The 23,169-nt window shown below is 38.9% G+C and overlaps 1 protein-coding gene across 1 annotated transcript in view; it reads right to left on the reverse strand.

Annotated features, from left to right (window-relative positions):
• Positions 1–23,169, reverse strand: part of KDM5A (lysine demethylase 5A) — a gene marked incomplete at its 5' end in the record, with an annotated part of 82,747 nt that overhangs the window by 41,042 nt on the left and 18,536 nt on the right. Inside the window, 9 exons of the mRNA XM_079716062.1 lie at positions 1,874–2,068; positions 4,979–5,098; positions 6,197–6,359; positions 7,803–7,984; positions 10,073–10,231; positions 10,936–11,055; positions 12,712–12,870; positions 13,476–13,567; positions 14,734–14,839. Coding sequence (XP_079572188.1) covers positions 1,874–2,068; positions 4,979–5,098; positions 6,197–6,359; positions 7,803–7,984; positions 10,073–10,231; positions 10,936–11,055; positions 12,712–12,870; positions 13,476–13,567; positions 14,734–14,839 — 1,296 coding nt within the window. The remainder of the gene's footprint in view (positions 1–1,873; positions 2,069–4,978; positions 5,099–6,196; positions 6,360–7,802; positions 7,985–10,072; positions 10,232–10,935; positions 11,056–12,711; positions 12,871–13,475; positions 13,568–14,733; positions 14,840–23,169) is intronic.

Below are 23,169 nucleotides of genomic sequence, written 5' to 3' on the forward strand. Positions count from 1 at the left end.
AAATGTTTTAAGAAGATGCATTTGTATCTTACTCTTTCTTGTTTCTTTCACAGGTAATTCAAGTAAACAGAAAAAGAATTCTAACCATTTAGCAAATATTCTTATTTCTAAGTTAACTTAAATTCTTAAAAATAACCATCATTAAATATTTTGTAATAATAGTATTTATATCATTTCTAAATGTATAGTTATATATTTTGGTTTATAGATTTTTTTCCCCCATTTGTGCCGATAAGAAGAGTAGTTAAATTGGATCAGCTTTACTTTTCAGATCCAAATTGCTAGTCCACTGTATTCTTCCTTAGCTTAAACCTATTTTCATTCTCTTAAGACTTCAGATCTAGGGCTTCCCTGGTGGTGCAGTGGTTAAGAATCCGTCTGTCAATGCAGGGGACACGGGTTCGAGCCCTGGTCCAGGAAGATCCCACATGCCACGGAGCAACTAAGCCCGCGCGCCACGACTACTGAGTCTGCACTCTAGAGCCCGTGAGCCACAACTACTGAGCCTACACACCTAGAGCCCATGCTCTGCAACAAGAGAAGCCACCGCAATGAGAAGCCCATGCACCACAAGGAAGAGTAGCCACCACTCACTGCAACTAGAGAAAGCCCGCGCACAGCAACGAAGAGCCAACACAGCCAAAAATAAATAAATAAATTTATTTAAAAAAAAAAAAGAAAGAAAGAAAGTGGACTGTACGAGAGCAGGAGGAAGCATGGTACAAACCCAGTGAGGCTACCTATGTAGTGAGGGTTAGGGAAAATGGGCCTAGATGTGGCTGAAGACATGGATTTTCTCATTTACTATCCATTTCAATATGATGAATGTTTAGTTTATTCTAAGCATTCAAAATCCCAACACTGGGTTATTCAGTCCTTCTTATATTCATTAAAAACTCAGAATGCAGGGAAACACAGATTGATTAACTCTGACAGTCTGCAATCACCAGAAACATAATTTTTATTCAATTACAAAGCTGAGAAAAAAAGAATTTGAATTTTCTTGCTTAAAGAAGTAATCTACGGGCTTCCCTGGTGGCGCAGCGGTTGAGAGTCTGCCTGCCGATGCAGGGGACACGGGTTCGTGCCCCGGTCTGGGAAGATCCCACATGCCGTGGAGCAACTGGGCCCGTGAGCCAAAATTACTGAGCCTGCGCGTCTGGAGCCTGTGCTCCGCAACAAGAGAGGCCGCGATAGTGAGAGGCCCGCGCACCGCGATGAAGAGTGGCCCCCGCTCTCCACAACTAGAGAAAGCCCTCGCACAGAAACGAAGACCCAACACAGCCAAAAATAAATAAATAGATAAAGCAAACTGTCAACAAGTAAAAATAAACACTAAAAAAAAAAAAAAACATTAAAAAAAAGAAGTAATCTACATGTAGAAGATTTTAAAAAATACGTACACACCTAAGAAATTCTACCTGATAGGACTGTATTTTTAAAACTCTGGCGATGAAGACATCAAGATTCCCAGAACTTTTTCAACTTAAAGAAACCAAAACGGCAAGTACAGAAGTGTGAAATCTTCTCCAAACCAGTAATTTTTTTTTTTTTGCGGTACGCGGGCCTCTCACTGCTGTGGCCTCTCCATTGCGGAGCACAGGCTCCGGACACGCAGACTCAGCGGCCATCGCTCATGGGCCCAGCCGCTCCGCGGCATGGGGGATCCTCCCGGACCAGGGCATGAACCCATGTCCCCTGCATCGGCAGGCGGACTCTCAACCACTGCGCCACCATGGAAGCCCCAAACCAGTAATTTCTGCGTTCAACTTCTAGAGGGATCAAAGATGAAAATGGATTCTCTCCACAGGTTTAAATTTTGGTATATCCCGTGAGCAGTATCAACTACAGGCAACGTGCTCAGCAAACTCACCATCTGCATAACAGACTCCCTTAACCGTGTCTCCTCTTCAGTCAGGAGAGTCAACTCCTTGCACACCATGGCGGCAAGCCCCACGTCCAAGCATTCCGGATCTGCTGCCATCTTGAAAATTAGTTCCTCGTGCGAGAAGACACAATGGCGCCTCAGCCGACGGTAATGACTGACACACTGACGGCCAATGGGCAACTGAAAACAAGATTCTCAAATTAAATTACTTGCTTATAACACATTACAGAACAGAACCACTACTTACCCCCCAGATCCTCTCTTTTATTATAAAGAACAGAGAATAACAATGTCCATTTGAACATAAGACGTAACTGTAAGTATTAAACCTTTACCACCCAGCAAGAATTTCAAAGGCCTTCCCACAGGAAATTCCCATAATTTGAGATGTTGAGCTTCTGGCCTAAGCTGATTTTCTACTCATTATGTACCTCAAGAAGTATGAGTTCCTTGATATATAAATGAGGCAGCAAACTCTTTTAGACCAGACTAGTATGAGACTGCTCTTATAGGAAAAAGAAAAAAAAATTTCAGGCTATCAAGGGATAACTGGACATATTCAGCATTGATGTTTCCACAGAACAAACAACAGATGCTACTATCAATACAAGGCAGGGAGGGAGGGAGGGGAAAAAAGCACTACTTAAGCAGTTCACATGGACTAACTTTATTTTTTATAAGGACCAAAGCAAAAGACAATTTAGATTTTAGCATCTAGAGATTATTTTTAAAACTACCAGTCTGGCCTAAAGAGAATTCAAAGTAAAACCATGAGATTATATACTTAAATTTTCCTAAGTGAAATAAATCACTAAATGATCACTTTTCATAAATCAACAGCTACACTTTTTAAGATAACTTCTGAAAATCTATCAAGCTTTAAAACAAATTGATACTAGCTATGCTACACAAACTCTCTCTCTCCAGCCTCTTTCCTTCCCTCAAGTGGAAAAACCTTGTGTCTGAAGTTTTGGTTTGTATTTGAAAACCGTAATATAAAAGAGAAAAAATTAGAAAGTGGACCTTTAAGAACACCTTTTAGAGCTAGCCTCCATTCAGAGAGAGGCAGAAGGGAATCACAGGAATCAGAGTTCCAGAGTACAAGACTATCTCTGAATCAAGCATTATTTCCATACTCTTCCAAAGAAACAATCTTTCCCAAGAAAATATATATACTGAGCTTATGATTGGCGACTATCTTGTCTAATAACAATATACAATTCTTTCATTTCTTAATTCTCAGAAATTTACTCTTTAAACATTTCTCAAATACTTAAAACAAGAGCAAGAAGAAAAACAAAACTGTAGGATTTGCAGTTTTTAATTATTATTGATACAATATACAAGGAAGCCACATAAAATAGAACTGATTGTCCATTGTGGCTTATAAAAATCAGTACCATCACTTCATTCTAGATATAAAGCTGCTTTTACTTTTCATTTATATCACCCTTCTCTCACAAATATCATCTCACTTGTTTGAGGTTAAGTGAACCTTAGCATCTTTACATAGTAGGGGAAAAAAAAAATTAGGACCAGTGAAATTAAAAGTGCTGTCCCGGGACTTCCCTGGTGACGAAGTGGTTAAGAATCCACTTGCCAAGTCAGGGGACACGGGTTCGAGCCCTCGTCCGGGAAGATCCCATATGCCGCGGAGCAACTAAGCCCGTGCGCCACAACTACTGAGCCTGTGTTCTAGAGCCCGCAAGCCACGACTACTGAGCCTGTGCGCCTAGAGCCCGTGCTCCGCAACAAGAAGCCTGCACACCGCAACCAAGAGTAGCCCCGGCTCGCCACAACCAGAGAAAGCCTGCGTGCGGCAACGAAGACCCAACAGAGCCAAAAAAACCCACAAAAAACAAAAAAACAAGAAGTGCTGCCCAAGGGACTTTCCTGGCAGTCCAGTGGTTAGGACTCCATGCTTCCATGGCAGGGGCTGCAGGTTCGATTCTTGGTTGGGGCACTAAGATCCCACATGCCACGTGGCACAGCCAAAAAAAAAAAAAAAAAAAAAAGCGCCGTCCAAGATCAAACATCAATAATAGTCATCACATTAAAGGCAGAAATCATCTCTAACTCATCTCTGAATCACCTCCATTTCCCACCCTACACCTACCTAGCCAAGGAACAAGTAAATCATAAATACATAGTACATGTCAGCTGAGGTTTTAAAATAGAGTTCAAGTCCAAGGCAAAGTCCTAACCTCAGTCTTGCTCCTGTTGCTTTCTAACAAGTAAGAAGTTTAGAATTACTAGGTCATATAAGATTGTCCATTATACAATTTCATTCATTAGCCAAGGAAACAATATGGTTAATCATGAAATTTAACAAATTAAGGTGCCCACAGAAAATATAAGATCCAATATTACTAAAAAATATCCCCCCAGATGTTAAGAGAAGTGACAAAAAAACAGCCTCACTAAAAGAAAAATAGAGTCAAAGAGTGTATGATAGGTTTGCAGTCTTTTCCCCACCGACATGACGTAAAAATAACTAATTACTTTTTGATATCTACCTCATTTAAAAGCAAAATAGCAATCAATGGCAATACCATTTACACAAAAGTGCAGCCCACAAAGATCTCAATATTACAGCTACCCTTTAAAATAAAATTTTTTAAAAGAATATAGAAAACATAAAATAGCAGGAAGAATAAAATCTCCTAATTATCTATAAGAAGGAAAAAAATAAAGGAATATTTTAAGATAAAAATAAGAACTGGATATTTTAAGATAAAAATCAGAGCTAGATATTTGTAAACGTGGTACAATTAATTCTTGAAAAGATGTGGTCACCCTTCTAAAATCCAAAAGCGCTCAGAGAAAGCAAAGACTAGAGGAATTACATTCTCAGAAAAAGATTCAGAAAACATCAACTGCCCATTTAAAATTCAAATAAAATGAGAAAGTAGCAAATGAGACGTAACGAACTATAAAATCTTCCAAATAAAAACTACCTGGATCTCTGTAAACGGCAACAGACATTCGAGTCTCCATGGGCCCTCCCTCCCCAGCTAAGCAAGCACAGCAATTAAGATGCATTTTCCGGGGCTGTTAATAGACACAACAGCTACTTGCTATCGAACAGACCCAGTCAGCAGTACAGAAGTTCACAGCCTCAGCGAAGTTGTAGCCTTGATTAAATCCAGAGTGATAGGCCCGAGGAAACGTCACAACAAACTCGCCAGCACACTGATTGGTCCTATACACCTAAATGCAAATTGGGAACAGGGTACAAAAACAAAACAGAAGAAAAACAACAAAAAAGGGAGATATTTTATGTCAGTTTCAGAAGCATTTTTCAAACTTGAAAACAATAAAGCATTAACCTACACAGACCAGAAAACAGTATCAGGGTTGAAGAAGCAGTCAGAGTTTCACCTTCTTAAAATAGTCACTGATAAATTATAGTAATTCATGACAGGAGTTCACAGCCTAAAGAAATGTTCAAGGAGAAAACGCTGCTCTCATGAGCTACTAGTTTCCTAACCTAATAAAATTTTTACAGTTAAGAGAATTTTTCTTTTATTCCTTTCATTCTTGTGTTGTAAACAGTGGGAAAGGATGGAATTTCATCCTACTTTTGGATAATTTTTTCTGGAAACTAATTGATTAGCTCATATGTCATATGGAGAGACCCCCCCCCAAATCAGTTATCCTGAATCTCTTTGTTTTATGACCATACTATGTCTTCTGAAAAGTCCCAGATTCTGCATAAATTTACTCTTTAAAGACAAAGTAACATTACTATCACTCGATCTACTTTCTCAATAAGGTTATGATGACTACTTGACTACATGTACCAAACATTAAATTTATACTTTATCAGGTGTTCGTAGCTTAAATTTAATAATCATTTTCAAACCTAAAAGTTTAAAAGCAGAAAAGGTATTCATTGTCTATTTTTACTTCATTATCTCATGTGAAAAAGAGGCTATGAAATCTTTATACGAAATATGGGAATATGATCTCCACAAGGATAAGCATTAGTTATTAGAACTACCACTTAAAATACTTATACTTTGGTTAAATGGGGATAATAAAGAATATGAGGTTTTTATTAAAAGCAGGATATACTGAAAACATGGCTATTCTGATAGGTTGCTATACATAAGGTAAATGTGGTTCATACTTTACAACACCCCATTCTTAATCAAATAAATGCTGTTCCCTTCAGAGTATAAATTCTAATTTGGCTCCAAGATGATGTGATCTTTTATTTCCCATTACAAAACAAGCATATACTGTGACTCTAATCAAAAGCATACATAACTTTAAAATACTGAAGGGAGATGCAAAAAGACTCACAGGCACACCATGCTCCATTAGCACATTGGGGTTCATGATGGTGACTAACTGATGTAGGAGATCAGGCTGGGATTCAAATAACTCAGGGGCCAGCTCCCTCATCACCTCCTCCAGTTGTTCTGCAGCATGAGATGGCACACCATACCATGTCTTTGGCTCCCCCCTAGCAAAAGAAATAACTGTTTATCTAGGTAGAGCATGGTGCCAATGAGGCCAGGGTCTCTGATTCAAATCCACTAAATTATAATTAACTTTGTCTTGCTCCATGGCCATAGGTTATATGCCCTGAATCCTAGCAACCATCTCAAAAATCTGTGCTATTATTCATAATAGGGGGCAAGGCAAGAGTATATGGATAAGTAGGTACGTACTTATCACTACAGAAAAGTAATTCAAAGTATATAAACTCTTTAAGGTACCTTAAAGCATCTTCAAATAGGAAAGATGCTATATGAAAAGCAAGCATTGTTCCAAAGGATACTGACATACTGCCTGATTCACGGGTCCACTGGACATTCCAATTATCCCCACAATGATCAAAGTAAAAGTCACTGCCCTTCAGAGTACTTTTACATAACTTCATTGAGTTCAATTTTACTATCCAAGGACATAAGCCAAGGCGAGAAATTGTTGAAACCCTGAATATAGTTCTATGAATCTTAAGACCAAACACTTGGCATCATTAATACACTAGACTTTAGTGGACTAGAGTTTTATTTATAATACTAAGTTGAACTTTAAGGAACTGGATTTAATTAGTCATGCTATCTACAGCTGAATTTCTTAACCCTCATACAATTAACCGTGCTATCCTATAGAAACTTACTGAGATGACTGAAAATGTTCTGCATCTATGCTGGGTAATACAGGAGCCACTAGTCACAAGTGACGATAAAGCACTTAAAATGCGGTTAGTGCAACTGAGGAAGTAAATTTTAATTTTACTGAATCTTAACTAATTTAAATAGCCACATGTGGCTAGAAGCTATCATATTACACAGCACAGCAATGAAGCAGAGAAAGAAAATCATCAGAGTTTTCCAATGCATAGTGTGATCTGAGCAGTATCTTTCAAATGGAGAGAAATACATCATTTGGTTAATAAGATCAGAATACTGGACAAGGAACTGGATAAGTAAATAAAAGCTGTGGGTGTGACACAAAAAAACCAGCAAAAAGATTCAATGAATATACATGCAACATAGGCATTTTTAGAGAAAATGTTATTAAAAAGGAAAAAAAAAATCAAAAATTTCCATTTGAAATTTTTCAAATTTCAACCTTAAATACTGAAGGTTAGTCAGATCTTAATTATATAAACTTTAAAAAATATCCTGCCTTGCATTTCAAAAGTTATACCAAAGATATTTTCATGTACGCTAAATGTAAGTATAGTTGGGTCTGAAACTCGAGGCGCTGCTGCATGCACATACTTGAAGAGGGAAAGTGTCTGACATGTTGTACCCTGAGACCTCTACACAGTACATTATCCAACGTTGGGGTACAAAATACGTTAAAGTAAGCTCTCCCTAACACATCATCTAACACTGTTACACCTTTAGAAAGGTCACTGAGTATGTGTGCTGGTAACAAAGGCTGTGCATACCAGTGCAAGTAGTTGATGGAATAGCTCCAGTGATCTTCGATGTGCCAGCAAAAGGAAGAGAAGCACATTCCCACATAAAGCCATGGCACCTTCATGCCAGAGATGTCCACATTGATATGTGCAAGAACAGACTGCTCTAGAACAGGCATGTTATTCAAGTTCCAACCAGAAAGCGCATATTCCTACAAAAGGAAAAAAATGTAAATAAGAGATCAGAAATGACAAGTGCCCAATAGAAACCTCAAGGGAGTCTTCAAAAACAAAAGTAAAAATTTTATAATAATTACAATAATCTAGTCCATAGAATCTATGCTCTTTGCTCTCTACATGTAAGTTATATTCCTAAATATTTAATCTTATCTTCTAAGTGTTATTTATATTTCCCTTTAATGATTTCAGATATCTCTGGTTTACTCTGAAGCATATAAGGCTTTTTATTACTCCCCACCCGCCCCCATAGCTTACCAGTAAAATACTGTAAAACTCATTTTAATAGGTCGCTATTATATTTCTACTTTATCCCCGGTAACATAACTTCCCAAAATGTTTACCACTATATTTACAGAATGGTGCCAGATACAGTGAAGACAAAACATAAGATACAGAATCCTGAATCTCTGGCAACACTGAAGACCAAGATGGTGCAGAAAGCACCCCCAACTCCCATTACAAACACATCTATTTACAACACCAAAAAAAATTTTGCTTCATAGATGAACTCAAGAGAAAAAAGAATTCGCAGTTTCCAAAAACAAAGAAAGAAAGCACAGCCAGAATGAAAATGGAAAGCTGTTGTCTTGAGTTTTCATAGAGGTTTCTAACTGGACATAAGCTCCAGACATGAGTTTCAAACACCCACCTCTGAAGTGGTATGCGGTACAGACTTAAAGTGCTATTATCCTGTGCAGAGCAGTCCTCAAAGTGGGGTCTAAGGAACCCAAGCCTATTTCAGGGGACCTGCAAAGTCAAACTACGTTCATAATAATTCAAAGATGTTATTTGCCTTTTCGCTCTCATTCTTGCAGAAGTGTAGTGTGAGTTTTCCAGAGGATATGTGATGTGATATTGCAACAGACTGAATGCAAAAACGGGTAAGAGAATCCAACCGCCTTCTATTAGAAGGCTGAGAACTGTTAAACCTGGATGCCAGGTAGGGAGGGAGGGAAGTTCATTACTATGTTTAGTTTTATACATTTGAAAGTTTTGATAATACGGAGTTAAAAATAAAACCCTCAAATTAAGAGGTTAAATAGCCAATGACAAAGCTGAAGGGAGAATCTGTGAACCAGAAGACTGATTTGAGGATATCATCCATAATGCAGCACAGAGATAAGGAAATTATAAAAGTGTAGCTAAGGGCTTCCCTGGTGGCGCAGTGGTTGAGAGTCCGCCTGCCGATGCAGGGGACACGGGTTCATGCCCCGGTACGGGAAGATCCCACATGCCACAGAGCGGCTGGGCCCATGAGCCATGGCCGCTGAGCCTGCGCGTCCGGAGCCTGTGCTCCACAGCGGGAGAGGCCACAACAGTGAGAGGCCCGCGTACGGCAAAAAAAAAAAAAAAAAAAAAGGAGACACACACCAGATTCCAAAATACAAACAGCTTCAAAGTAGAAGGATGGAAAAGATATGCCATGCCAATGGTAACCCTAAGAGACCTAGAGTGGCCATATTTTTAATTGTATATCCTTCTCCACTATGTAACTTTTTTTTTAAACCGTGTGTTAACTCTTTTAATAGGAGATAAAACTCTCAATTACTGCCAATTATAAAGGGAAAGAAAAGGTGACAAGGACCAAAGTAAAGAGAAAAAGAAATAAATGATCATCTTAATTCAGGTTTACACACAGAGGTCATCTCCTAGGTGACAGTACTTCATTATCTGTTACAGTTTAAATGCATATTTGAAAACCTACCTGCCCAGGTTTTAAAGGAAAATTAATTGTGGACCTACCAGTAAAATGAAATTTTTTAAAAAAATCTTAAGTCACTTGCTAGATTTCCAAACAGAAAGAGCTAGGCAAAATCTTAACTAAAGTTAAAGTTTTAAAACAATTTAACTGGTTTTAAAATGCAAAGTTAAATAATATTTAACGGTACTTTGAATTTATTGTTTTCAAAACTGAAGATTATTTTCACTGTCCAAATTCTACATATTTAATATTTTAAATGAACGTGGTCCCTTAAGATTAAAGAAAGGCAGTTTTCTACTCCGTAAAGGCTGAATCAGCTTCAGGGTAAGAAATCTGGGTACTACTATGGGCTCTGCACCTCTTCTTCTGGCAGCATCTTTCTCCGACCATCCTTTACAGGAAATCCACTTCCAAAGTCTTTTGAGGAGATGTCAGCTCCATACTCTACGATAACATCTTCTTCAATGCTGCTCACCAGCCGCCAGAATTCCTTCTCCACTAGTTCTGTGGGAACCATCTACACAGGGAAAACAAAGATTACAGATTACCAACTCTCTATAACCATAACCCACTAGGACATAATACACAGGTCAAGTGAACAAAAGCCCATGAAAAAACAGAAAACCTTCTCAATTCCCAGAGCTGAAAAGACTGCAGTCCTAGCTTTTCTGACTGACGATGGGAAAAAGCTAAAGACAACTTAGATGTTCAGGAAAACATAACGAATTTGAACTGCCTTCTTCTGCAAGCGGCTTTCCAACCAAGAAGGATAAAGATGACCCAGGACATAAGGAAGGAAAAGGAACTACAAACATCAAGGCTGAATTTTAACAGCTTTGGAAAATTATTTCGAAAGGGATTTTTTTTAAGTCCAAGATCCCCCAGGAAAAGAAGCAAACCTCATACTACAAATAACTAAACCAAAGCAGCAACTGCCACATCCTCCATGCTTGTCTGTAAAGGACAGCGCTCACAGAGCACTAAAGAACAAGTGGAAGACAGAGGTCAGTTTCTCCACAGTGCACACTGCCACGACAGAGGGTACAAGAAACAAAAACAGATCCCAGGCCCCTGATCTTCAGATCTGGTGTTCTATCATCTTCTTTATGCTGTCCCTGTTTTCTACAAAATAAGGAAAGTTTTTAAAAAGCAACACAAAAGCTTTGGAATCAGATAAATCTTTCATACTTCCCCAAAGTGACCTAAAAGATAGATACTCACATGAACTGGCATATTGAAATAGTCAGACTTAAAATTATCTGCCATCTCTCCAAAGCTCTGAAGTGTATACTCTCGTACAGCTTGTTCAAATCCAAAGGCTTCTCTAGGTTTATTACATTCCTGGGAAGAAAAAATATCTAAGATTAACTTACTGAAACTGAACTGAAGGACGCATTAAGGCCCTCAGGTACTACCTTCTTTGATCATTTCCCTAGGTGAAGCAAATCCAGTCAACTCTAGACCACAAAACAAGTATTAATGTGGAATCAGGAAATAATGTTATTAAACTTCAAATGCATTTTCACACCTTCCAGTAGGAAGGTGGCAATGAGACAGTTTTAGGCTTTGGAGTTGGCATTAAGCTGTGGCACCAAGACAAACACCTGGAGTACTACCAACCTGGAATCAAGCCCAGGGATGTCTATCATCCTCAGTGGAAAAAATTAATGTTCACGGAGGGAGGAAAGGTAAAGGACAAAGGGATATTCACCGGGTTGTTAGGATATTTAGCTAGAAAAATGTGTTTTTTTCATACTATCAACCACCATGACCAATTTCTTAACACAAATACTGACTTTGAGTAGCACTGAATCATCTACACTTGAGAATAATAATAAAAAATAATTCAAGGGACTTCCTTGGTGGCACAAGTGGTTAAGAATCCACCTGCCAATGCACGGGACATGGGTTCGATCCCTGGTCCGGAAAGATCCCACATGCCACAGAGCAACTAAGCCTGTGCGCCACAACTACTGAGCCTGCGCTCTAGAGCCCACGAGCCACAGCTGCTGAGCCTGCGAGCCACAACTATTAAAGCCCGTGCGCCTAGAGCCCGTGCTCCACAACAAGAGAAGCCACCGCAATGAGAAGCCTGCGCACCACAATGAAGAGTAGCCCCCGCTCGTCGCAACTAGAGAAAAGCCTGCACACAGCAACGAAGACCCAACACAGCCATAAATAAATAAATAGTTCAAAGGCCATAAATATCCATCTTTGACTACATCTAGATATACCCAGCCATCTCTTTCCCTTCAACGTCCTATCACATTTTGTTAAAATAAGTAAACAGACCAGACATTTCATGATAATGACATCATTATAATCTTTCAATAACAATTTAGTACAATCAAGTCAAAATTTAAACAAGTTAATAGATACCACCAGTTTATTTGGTAGCATGAAAACTGGATGCATGAATCCTAAGTTCTAGAGCTTCATGTCTGATTTTTACTTTAAAAAATAAATAAATAAATAACAAATAACCTACAGACTTCCTTCATTTTTATTGTTTTCCAGGAATATGAATATTCTGAGCAAAGTCTGAAGCAATAAACAGAATTATCTAACCAACAGTCAGAAAAAGACCCTTTAAAAAACAAACTGCCACAGTAGAATTGTTACATTTCCAGTCACTATCACTCTTTAAAAATCCTGGAGGGCCTCCCTGGTGGCGCAGTGGTTGAGGGTCCGCCTGCCGATGCAGGGGATACGGGTTCGTGCCCCGGTCTGGGAGGATCCCATATGCCGCGGAGCGGCTGGGCCCGTGAGCCATGGCTGCTGAGCCTGCGCGTCCGGAGCCTGTGCTCCGCGGCGGGAGAGGCCACAGCAGTGAGAGGCCCGCGTACCACAAAAAAAAAAAAAAAAAAAAAAATCCTGGAGATTTCAAACACTTTAGAACAAAGAGAGAGGAGAAGAAGCTTCACGGGATGTGTTCACTGTACATGTGTATGTGTGTGTTATGGTTCTTAATTTAAAAAGGTAAGGTTAGGCTTATACCTCAGCGACACATTTAGGACACCTCCAGTCTCCTTTGGGCACATCAGGTAGTGGGGGAATTAAGCAAAATGTATGATAGCTGTCATCACATCCATCACACAACAGCAATTTATCTTCATTATTTCCCCGACCACAAAACATACAAACGTAAAGATCAACCTGTTAAAAAAATAATAAAAGTTTATTTTCTGTAATAAGTAATATTAAATTTTTACCAGGAACACCTTAATTGAAACAAACAAAATAATGTACACTAAAAAGTAAACATAACTTAAATCCTTAATATTTATTTTAAATAACTGTATTTAAATAGCTTTGTATAAAACTTCCTAAATTTCCTCAGAGCTTCTACAAGCAAATTAATAAAAGCCTATCAAGGTATGAGAATAAAGGAAGACTACAAATCTAGGGTACTTGAAAGTCAATTTATATAAATAAAATATACCATGTCACCCTTTCTATACACAAATACTCTTTACTGGTAGAGGACTGAACACTGAGCATTAATCCAGCTAAGGATTTACAGATTCACCTCATCCTCTCACTCACTCACTTACAAGGTATAAGACCCAGGGAACAGTCTGTGTATACGGGACAAAGCAAAGTCAGTATTATATAAACCAAAGCTGCAAGTTCAGATGCACCATCAAGTCTTACAACTAAATGAACTAACTAGATGACATACTAAGATACAGCAAGGTAAAAAGTGCAAAACAAAAACATAAATAAATCCTTTCCCTCCTGACACATCTCAGAACACTTACAAAGTTAACAGAGAGAGTTCCTTTCCGTTGTCTCATTTGCATGTTAAATGCGTCTGACCTGCTGGTAACTTTTCGTCTTCGGGAGACCTCATCTTGAAATAAAAATAGTTATATAATAATAATAGTAAAAACTAATGTTGAGAGCTTACCACTGACCAGACACTATTTTAGATTATTTAAATCAGTTAAAATCTCACAACACTATTAGATAAACTATTATCCCCCACTGAAGATAAAGAATCTGAAGCACAGAGAAGCTAGATAACTTGCCCCAAATCACACAGCCAGTCAGTGGCAGACTTGGGATTCTAGTCCAGGCAATCAAACTCCAGAGAACTTAACTACTAATTCTACACTGCCCATATGTAGTACTTATCAGGGACCAATCTGGGACTAGCTTTGAGATCACTGCCAGCTAATACAATTACAAACATGAAAAAGATAAAGTACTTAATCTTTTAAAAGAGCAATAGTAAACATTATAATGTATCTAGTAAGTCTTATCACACTGAATGTTTTGAGAGTGATGGAAGAATATTACCTGATTATCCAGAGTTCAATCCATAATCTGAATAAAGACTTAGTCATATCATAAAATGCACAGTAATCAATATGACTTGTGATTATAGCAATTCATTAAATTCTTATACAGTAAAAACATATCCAACACAATCTTTGTTAAACTGAGCTTTAAAACTGACATGCACATAGAACTGTGAAACTTGATCTCTGCATTAGCAATGTTACTCACAGAAGTTTCTAACATGCTGAGCTGAGAGTACTAGGCATTCTTCAAACAGGTTACTTAAATGAAGTGTCATAATATACAAAGGCGATTAAAGGAAAATCTCAAAATTACGGTTAGAATCTAAACCATTAGCTCTCCCCAGTATATTTTGATACTGAAGGTCAGAGAAATCCTCTATTTCTCTTTAAATTTAAAAATAATAAGCTTTAGATCACCAGGTGAGAACCATTAATTTTGCGATTCTCTTATAAACTAGCCTTTAGAAACTACAATTTCTGTGTCATGTGTTAGACATGGAGGAGGAACTTTCTCTCTTCCAAAATATTACAAAAATTCAACATAATATGGCTCCTCACACCTTAAGATTATCTGCCACTAAAAAGGTGATCTGTCTAGGAACTATGTTGCCTAAGAAAATCCCAAGGCAGACTACGATCGAATATCATGTGAATCTTGTTATAACCATATTGTTGTACCTTATTTCTTTTCGTGACCAAATAACAGATTTACCTTCTTTATCTTTTACTCCCATTGCCAAGCCCACAACCTTAGGCCCAGCCCCAAAAATCCGAAGTTTCTTCAGTTCCGTGTTTCTATTCACTTCTCCAGATTCTGACTAAAAAAAAAAAATAAGCTCACATTAGTCTAATTATTGTGATTCATAAATTTATTTTCTTACCCAAGAAAAGTCTCAAGATCCAATTCAAAATGAAGGAAAATTTTAATTTTTCTAAATCCACTTGCTGCCTCATTGCTGAACAGTCACCAAAGCACTCTGCAACACCAAGATTCCTTTCCACAAAAGAAAATCTACCTTTCATAAAAGCATAGTTGGCGACTGAAAGCGCGGAGGCGACTGAAAGCGCGGAGCCCAGTGACGGGCGTGGGACGCTGGGGCTGCTGCTGCCGCCGCCAAGAAGCCCGTGTGCGAGCGCAGGTCACTGTCCACACCGCCCTTCCGGGAGCCTGAGCAGCCCGCCACTGCCGGGGTCCCGGGATCCAGGGGCGGCTTCCCTGGGAGAACGCACGGCGCGCCTCGGGCTGGTGCAACGTCACGCCGACCTCTGCCGCTGCAGGCTCGCCCCGCACTCCGTGCCCCTCCCTCCCGCCCGGCCTGAGTGAGCCAGAGTTCCCGAAGAGGCTGCTCCTTTAACCCTTTCCTGTCTGAGCGAAGAACAGACGCCCTCCGGCGACCTACACGCAGAGGCGGGGCCAAATCCAAAGCTGAGACCCGGGAGCTGTGAGAACAAAGAAGAGAAAGGGAAACCTCTCCCAGCAGCCTCAGAAGCAGCGGATTAAAGCTCCACAATCAACTTGATGTACCCTGCATCTGTGGAATACATGAATAGACAACAAATCATCCCAAATTGAGGAGCCAGGAGTCAGTACTGTGCCTCTGAGGTGGGAGAGCCAACTTCAGGACACTGGTCCACAAGAGACCTCCCAGCTCCACATAATATCAAACGGCGAAAATCTTCCAGAGATCTCCATCTCAACACCAGCACCCAGCTTCACTCAACGACCAGCAAGCTACAGTGCTGGACACCCTATGCCAAACAACTAGCAAGACAGGAACACAACGCCACCCATTAGCAGAGAGGTGGCCTAAAATCATAAAAAGTCTGCAGACACCCCAAAACACACCACCAGACGTGGACCTGCCCACCAGAAAGACAAGATCCAGCCTCATCCACCAGAACACAGGCACTAGTCCCCTCGACCAGGAAACCTACACAACCCACTAAACCAACCTTAGCCACTGGGGACAGACACCAAAAACAACAGGAACTACGAACCTGCAGCCGGCAAAAAGGAGACCCCAAACACAGTAACATAAGCAAAATGAGAAGACAGAAAAACACACAGCAGGAGAAGGAGCAAGATAAAAACCCACCAGACCTAACAAATGAAGAGGTAATAGGCAGTCTATCTGAAAAAGAATTCAGAATAATGATAGTAAAGATGATCCAAAATCTTGGAAATAGAATAGACAAAATGCAAGAAACAGTTAACAAGGACCTAGTAGAACTAAAGATGAATCAAGCATCGATTAAAAACACAATAAATGAAATGAAAAATACTCTAGATGGGATCAATAGCAGAATAACTGAGGCAGAAGAACGGATAAGTGAGGTGGAAGATAAAATAGTGGAAATAACTAATGCAGAGCAAAATAAAGAGAAAAGAATGAAAAGAACAGAGGACAATATCAGAGACCTCTGGGACAACATTAAACGCACCAACATTCGAATTATAGGGGTTCCAGAAGAAGAAGAGAAAAAGAAAGGGACTGAGAAAATATTTGAAGAGATTATAGTTGAAAACTTCCCTAATATGGGAAAGGAAATAGTTAATCAAGTCCAAGAAGCACAGAGAGTCCCATACAGAATAAATCCAAGGAGAAATACGCCAAGACACATATTAATCAAACTGTCAAAAATTAAACACAAAGAAATCATATTAAAAGCAGCAAGGCAAAAACAACAAATAACACACAAGGGAATCCCCATCAGGATAACAGCTGATCTCTCAGCAGAAACTCTACAAGCCAGAAGGGAGTGGCAGGACATAATTAAAGTGATGAAGGAGAGAAACCTGCAACCAAGATTACTCTACCCAGCAAGGATCTCATTCAGATTTGATGGAGAAATTAAAACGTTTACAGACAAGCAAAAGCTGAGAGAGTTCAGCACCACCAAACCAGCTTTACAACAAATGCTAAAGGAACTTCTCTAGGCAAGAAACACAACAGAAGGAAAAGACCTACAATAACGAACCCAAAACAATTAAGAAAATGGGAATAGGAACATACATATCGATAATTACCTTAAATGTAAATGGACTAAACGCTCCCACCAAAAGACACAGATTGGCTGAATGGATACAAAAACAAGACCCATATATATGCTGTCTACAAGAGACCCACTTCAGACCTAGAGACACATACAGACTGAAAGTAAGGGGATGGAAAAAGATATTCCATGCAAATGGAAACCAAAAGAAAGCTGGAGTAGCAATTCTCATATCAGACAAAATAGACTTTAAAATAAAGACTACTAGAAGAGACAAAGAAGGACACTACATAATGATCAAGGGATCGATCCAAGAAGAAGATATAACAATTGTAAATATTTATGCACCCAACATAGGAGCACCTCAATACATAAGGCAAACACTAACAGCCATAAAAGGAGAAATCGACAGTAACACAATCATAGTAGGGGACTTTAACACCCCACTTTCACCAATGGACAGATCATCCAAAATGAAAATAAATAAGGAAACACAAGCTTTAAATGATACATTAAACAAGATGGACTTAATTGATATTTATAGGACATTCCATCCAAAAACAACAGAATACACATTTTTCTCAAGTGCTCATGGAACATTCTCCAGGATAGATCATATCTTGGGTCACAAATCAAGCCTTGGTAAATTTAAGAAAATTGAAATTGTATCAAGTATCTTTTCCGACCACAATGCTATGAGACTAGATATCAATTACAGGAAAAGAGCTATAAAAAATACAAACACATGGAGGCTAAACAATACATTACTTAATAACGAAGTGATCACTGAAGAAATCAAAGAGGAAATAAAAAAATACCTAGAAACAAATGACAATGGAGACACGACGACCCAAAACCTATGGGATGCAGCAAAAGCAGTTCTAAGAGGGAAGTTTATAGCAATACAATCCCACCTTAAGAAACAGGAAATATCTCGACTAAACAACCTAACCTTGCACCTAAAGCAATTAGAGAAAGAAGAACAAAAACATCCCAAAGTTAGCAGAAGGAAAGAAATCATAAAAATCAGATCAGAAATAAATGAAAAAGAAATGAAGGAAACAATAGCAAAGATCAATAAAACTAAAAGCTGGTTCTTTGAGAAGATAAACAAAATTGATAAACCATTAGCCAGACTCATCAAGAAAAAAAGGGAGAAGACTCAAATCAATAGAATTAGAAATGAAAAAGGAGAAGTAACAACTGACACTGCAGAAATACAAAAGATTGTGAGAGATTACTATAAGCAACTCTATGCCAATAAAATGGACAACCTGGAAGAAATGGACAAATTCTTAGAAATGCACAACCTGCCAAGACTGAATCAGGAAGAAATAGAACATATGAACAGACCAATCACAAGCACTGAAATTGAAACTGTGATAAAAAATCTTCCAACAAACAAAAGCCCAGGACCAGATGGCTTCACAGGCGAATTCTATCAAGCATTTAGAGAAGAGCTAACGCCTATCCTTCTCAAACTCTTCCAAAATATAGCAGAGGGAGGAACACTCCCAAACTCATTCTACGAGGCCACCATCACCTTGATACCAAAACCAGACAAGGATGTCACAAAGAAAGAAAACTACAGGCCAATATCACTGATGAACATAGATGCAAAAATCCTCAACAAAATACTAGCAAACAGAATCCAACAGCACATTAAAAGGATCATACACCATGATCAAGTGGGGTTTATCCCAGGAATGCAAAGATTCTTCAATATACGCAAATCAATCAACGTGATACACCATATTAACAAATTGAAGGAGAAAAACCATATGATCATCTCAATAGATGCAGAGAAAGCTTTCGACAAAATTCAACACCCATTCATGATAAAAACCCTGCAGAAAGTAGGCATAGAGGGAACTTTCCTCAACATAATAAAGGCCATATATGACAAACCCACAGCCAGCATCGTCCTCAATGGTGAAAAACTGAAACCATTTCCACTAAGATCAGGAACAAGACAAGGTTGCCCACTCTCACCACTCTTATTCAACATAGTTTTGGAAGTTTTAGCCACAGCAATCAGAGAAGAAAAGCAAATAAAAGGAATCCAAATTGGAAAAGAAGAAGTAAAGCTGTCACTGTTTGCAGATGACATGATACTATACATAGAGAATCCTAAAGATGCTACCAGAAAACTACTAGAGCTAATCAATGAATTTGGTAAAGTTGCAGGATACAAAATTAATGCACAGAAATCTCTGGCATTCCTATATACTAATGATGAAAAATCTGAAAGTGAAATCAAGGAAACACTCCCATTTACCACTGCAACAAAAAGAATAAAATATCTAGGAATAAACCTACCTAAGGAGACAAAAGACCTGTATGCAGAAAATTATAAGACACTGATGAAAGAAATTAAAGATGATACAAATAGATGGAGAGATGTACCATGTTCTTGGATTGGAAGAATCAACATTGTGAAAATGACTCTACTACCCAAAGCAATCTACAGATTCAATGCAATCCCTATCAAAATACCACTGGCATTTTTCACAGAACTAGAACAAAAAATTTCACAATTTGTATGGAAACACAAAAGACCACGAATAGCCAAAGCAATCTTGAGAACGAAAAATGGAGCTGGAGGAATCAGGCTCCCTGACTTCAGACTATACTACAAAGCTGCAGTAATCAAGACAGTATGGTACTGGCACAGAAACAGAAAGATAGATCAATGGAACAGGATAGAAAGCCCAGAGATAAACCCACGGACATATGGTCACCTTATCTTTGATAAAGGAGGCAGGAATGTACAGTGGAGAAAGGACAGTCTCTTCAATAAGTGGTGTTGGGAAAACTGGACAGGGACATGTAAAAGTATGAGATTCGATCACTCCCTAACACCATACACAAAAATAAGCTCAAAATGGATTAAAGACCTAAATGTAAGGCCAGACACTATCAAACTCTTAGAGGACAACATAGGCAGAACACTCTATGACATAAATCACAGCAAGATCCTTTTTGACCCACCTCCTAGAGAAATGGAAATAAAGACAAAAATAAACACATGGGACCTAATGAAACTTAAAAGCTTTTGCACAGCAAAGGAAACCATAAACAAGACCAAAAGACAACCCTCAGAATGGGAGAAAATATTTGCAAATGAAGCAACTGACAAAGGATTAATCTCCAAAATTTATAAGCAGCTCATGCAGCTCAATAACAAAAAAACAAACAACCCAATCCAAAAATGGGCAGAAGACCTAAATAGACATTTCTCCACAGAAGATATACAGACTGCCAACAAACACATGAAAGGATGCTCAACATCTTTACTAATTAGAGAAATGCAAATCAAAACTACAATGAGATATCATCTCACACCAGTCAGAATGGCCATCATCAAAAAATCTAGAAACAATAAATGCTGGAGAGGGTGTGGAAAAAAGGGAACACTCTTGCACTGCTGGTGGGAATGTGAATTGGTACAGCCACTATGGAGAACGGTATGGAGGTTCCTTAAAAAACTACAAATAGAACTACCATATGACCCTGCAATCCCACTACTGGGCATATACCCTGAGAAAACCATAATTCAAAAAGAGACATGTACCAAAATGTTCATAGCAGCCCTATTTACAATAGCCCGGAGATGGAAACAACCTAAGTGTCCATCATCGGATGAATGGGTAAAGAAGATGTGGCACATACATACAATGGAATATTACTCAGCCATAAAAAGAAATGAAATTGAACTATTTGTAATGAGGTGGATGGACCTAGAGTCTGTCATACAGAGTGAAGTAAGTCAGAAAGAGAAAGACAAATACTGTATGCTGACACATATAAATGGAATTTAAGAAAAAAAAAGGTCATGAAGAACATAGGGGTAAGACAGGAATAAAGACACAGACCTACTAGAGAATGGACTTGAGGATATGGGGAGGGGGAAGGGTAAGCTGTGACAAAGTGAAAGAGCGGCATGGACATATATACACTACCAAACGTAAGGTAGATAGCTAGTGGGAAGCAGCCGCATAGCACAGGGAGATCAGCTCGGTGCTTTGTGACCGCCTGGAGGGGTGGGATAGGGAGGGTGGGAGGGAGATGCAAAAGGGAGGGGATATGGGAACATATGTATACATATAACTGATTAAATTTGTGATAAAGCAAAAAATAAAAATAAAAAATAAAAAAAAAAAAAAAAAAAAAAAAAAAAAAAAAAAAGCATAGTTATCAATTAGGTTCTGTCCAGAGACAGACACTACTGGTAACTACTGGTGTAACAGTGGTAATAACTCGACAGAAATGCCCACTTCTAACTTGCTAATGGACACCCAGCTTTGATTAGGGCAATTATGCCCATCCTAGGAGATGAATAATGACTGTCCTAAGACAATCATGCCAATGCCATTTCTCTTTGTTGGCGATCACCTAGCTAAGGGTGGGAATGCTATCGTGTTCTAGCCAGTGAGACATAAGGAAGGTCTACTGGAAACCTCTGGGCAAGATTTTCACCTTCTAATGAAAGAGAAAGCATCTCAAAGAGTAAGTCCTTTTGACCCAACTTCCTTCCCCACTGCTACAAGACTCAGTCTGATGGAAGCACAGCACTGGACTCTACAGCAGCCACAATGCAATTAAGAGGAGATATATATATATCACCCATACACTGAAGAAGACCAGGCAGGAAGATGGAAAGAGCCTGGCCCTTGATGACAATGTGAAGTTGCTATACGAATCCTAGAACTACTTATCTCTGAAAATCTAATGTGGAAAATGTGTTCGCATGTGAAAACTGTGTTGTCAATGTTTAAGCTACTGTCATTTGGCATTTTAGTACTTGAGGATTAGAGCATCATGACAGACACCACTGTTACATCTTGAATTTAGATAATCTCTGAATGCAGGGTAATAACCAAAATTTACTTAAAATATACTTAGTCGATAAGAATAAAAATAAACCAGGATAAAATACAGACTACTTTATAAGTCTACGGCGACCTAACAGCATACAGACACAGGCAGCCTGGACTACTAAAAGAGCATATTAAGAACCAAACCAACCAAAATGGCATTTCAAAATTTATCTTTAAACTTTGGTAGGCTGACTTGGTTATATTAACCCACAGTCAGTCCAATGAAAAACATTAACACTACACATTCTTTACCACTATTAAAGCAAAGTACATAGTAATAAAAGCTAACACAGTGAGTACATAGCATGTGCCATATCAAAGTATTCTAGTCAATTAATCCTTACAACCACCTTTTCAGACAGACAATAAAGTCCCCAAAAGTGGAAATAATATAACAACATTCTCTGATCTTACTGGAATAAAGCTAGAAATAACATCAAAAGTCAAAAGGCCCTTCCACCTGGAATTTTTTCTCTATATATACATATATCACATATACCATATATCAGAATCTCTGGAACAAAGGAAAGAAGTAATCACAGGAAATTCTCAGTCTTAAACACAGCAATCAAAGCAAAAGAGCAGGAATAAATGAATTAAGTTCCCAACTCAAAATGCTAAGAAAACAATTACAACATAAATCAAAAGAACTTTGTGATGCTGGATTAGGACTAGAATTACCAGTATAAGCTGAAAATATAAAGTCAGAATTTTTAAAAATTGATTTCCCAGCCCTAACCACCAGAAGGGGCTACAAGCAATGGTATCCCAGTAGGAACAAGCACACCTTGTGCTCAAATCTTGGCTTCTAAATACCATTTCCCACTAAAATGAACCAGGATTCCTTGGAGAAATGGCTGATTCCAGGTCTAAGTCACGGCAAGAAGACAATGGGATTCTTTGTGCTAGAAAGTAAGTGCTCAACAACTGATGGAGAGGGCTTCCCTGGTGGTGCAGTGGTTAAGAATCCGCCTGCCAATGCAGGGGACACGGGTTCGAGCCCTGGTCTGGGAAGATCCCACATGCCGTGGAGCACAACTAAGCCCGTGAGCCACAACTACTGAGCCTGCGCGTCTAGAGCCTGTGCTCCGCAACGGAAGAGGCCACGGCAGTGAGAAGCCCGCGCACTGCAATGAAGAGTGGCCCCAGCTCACCACAACCAGAGAAAGCCTGCGCACAGCAACAAAGACCCAACACAGCCAGAGATAGATAAATAAATAAATTAATTAATTAAAAAACAAAAAAAAAACTGATGGAGACTTGTCAAAGAACAT

Source organism: Hyperoodon ampullatus (assembly GCF_949752795.1).
Source record: "Hyperoodon ampullatus genome assembly, chromosome: 11".
NCBI classification, from domain to species: domain Eukaryota; kingdom Metazoa; phylum Chordata; class Mammalia; order Artiodactyla; family Ziphiidae; genus Hyperoodon; species Hyperoodon ampullatus.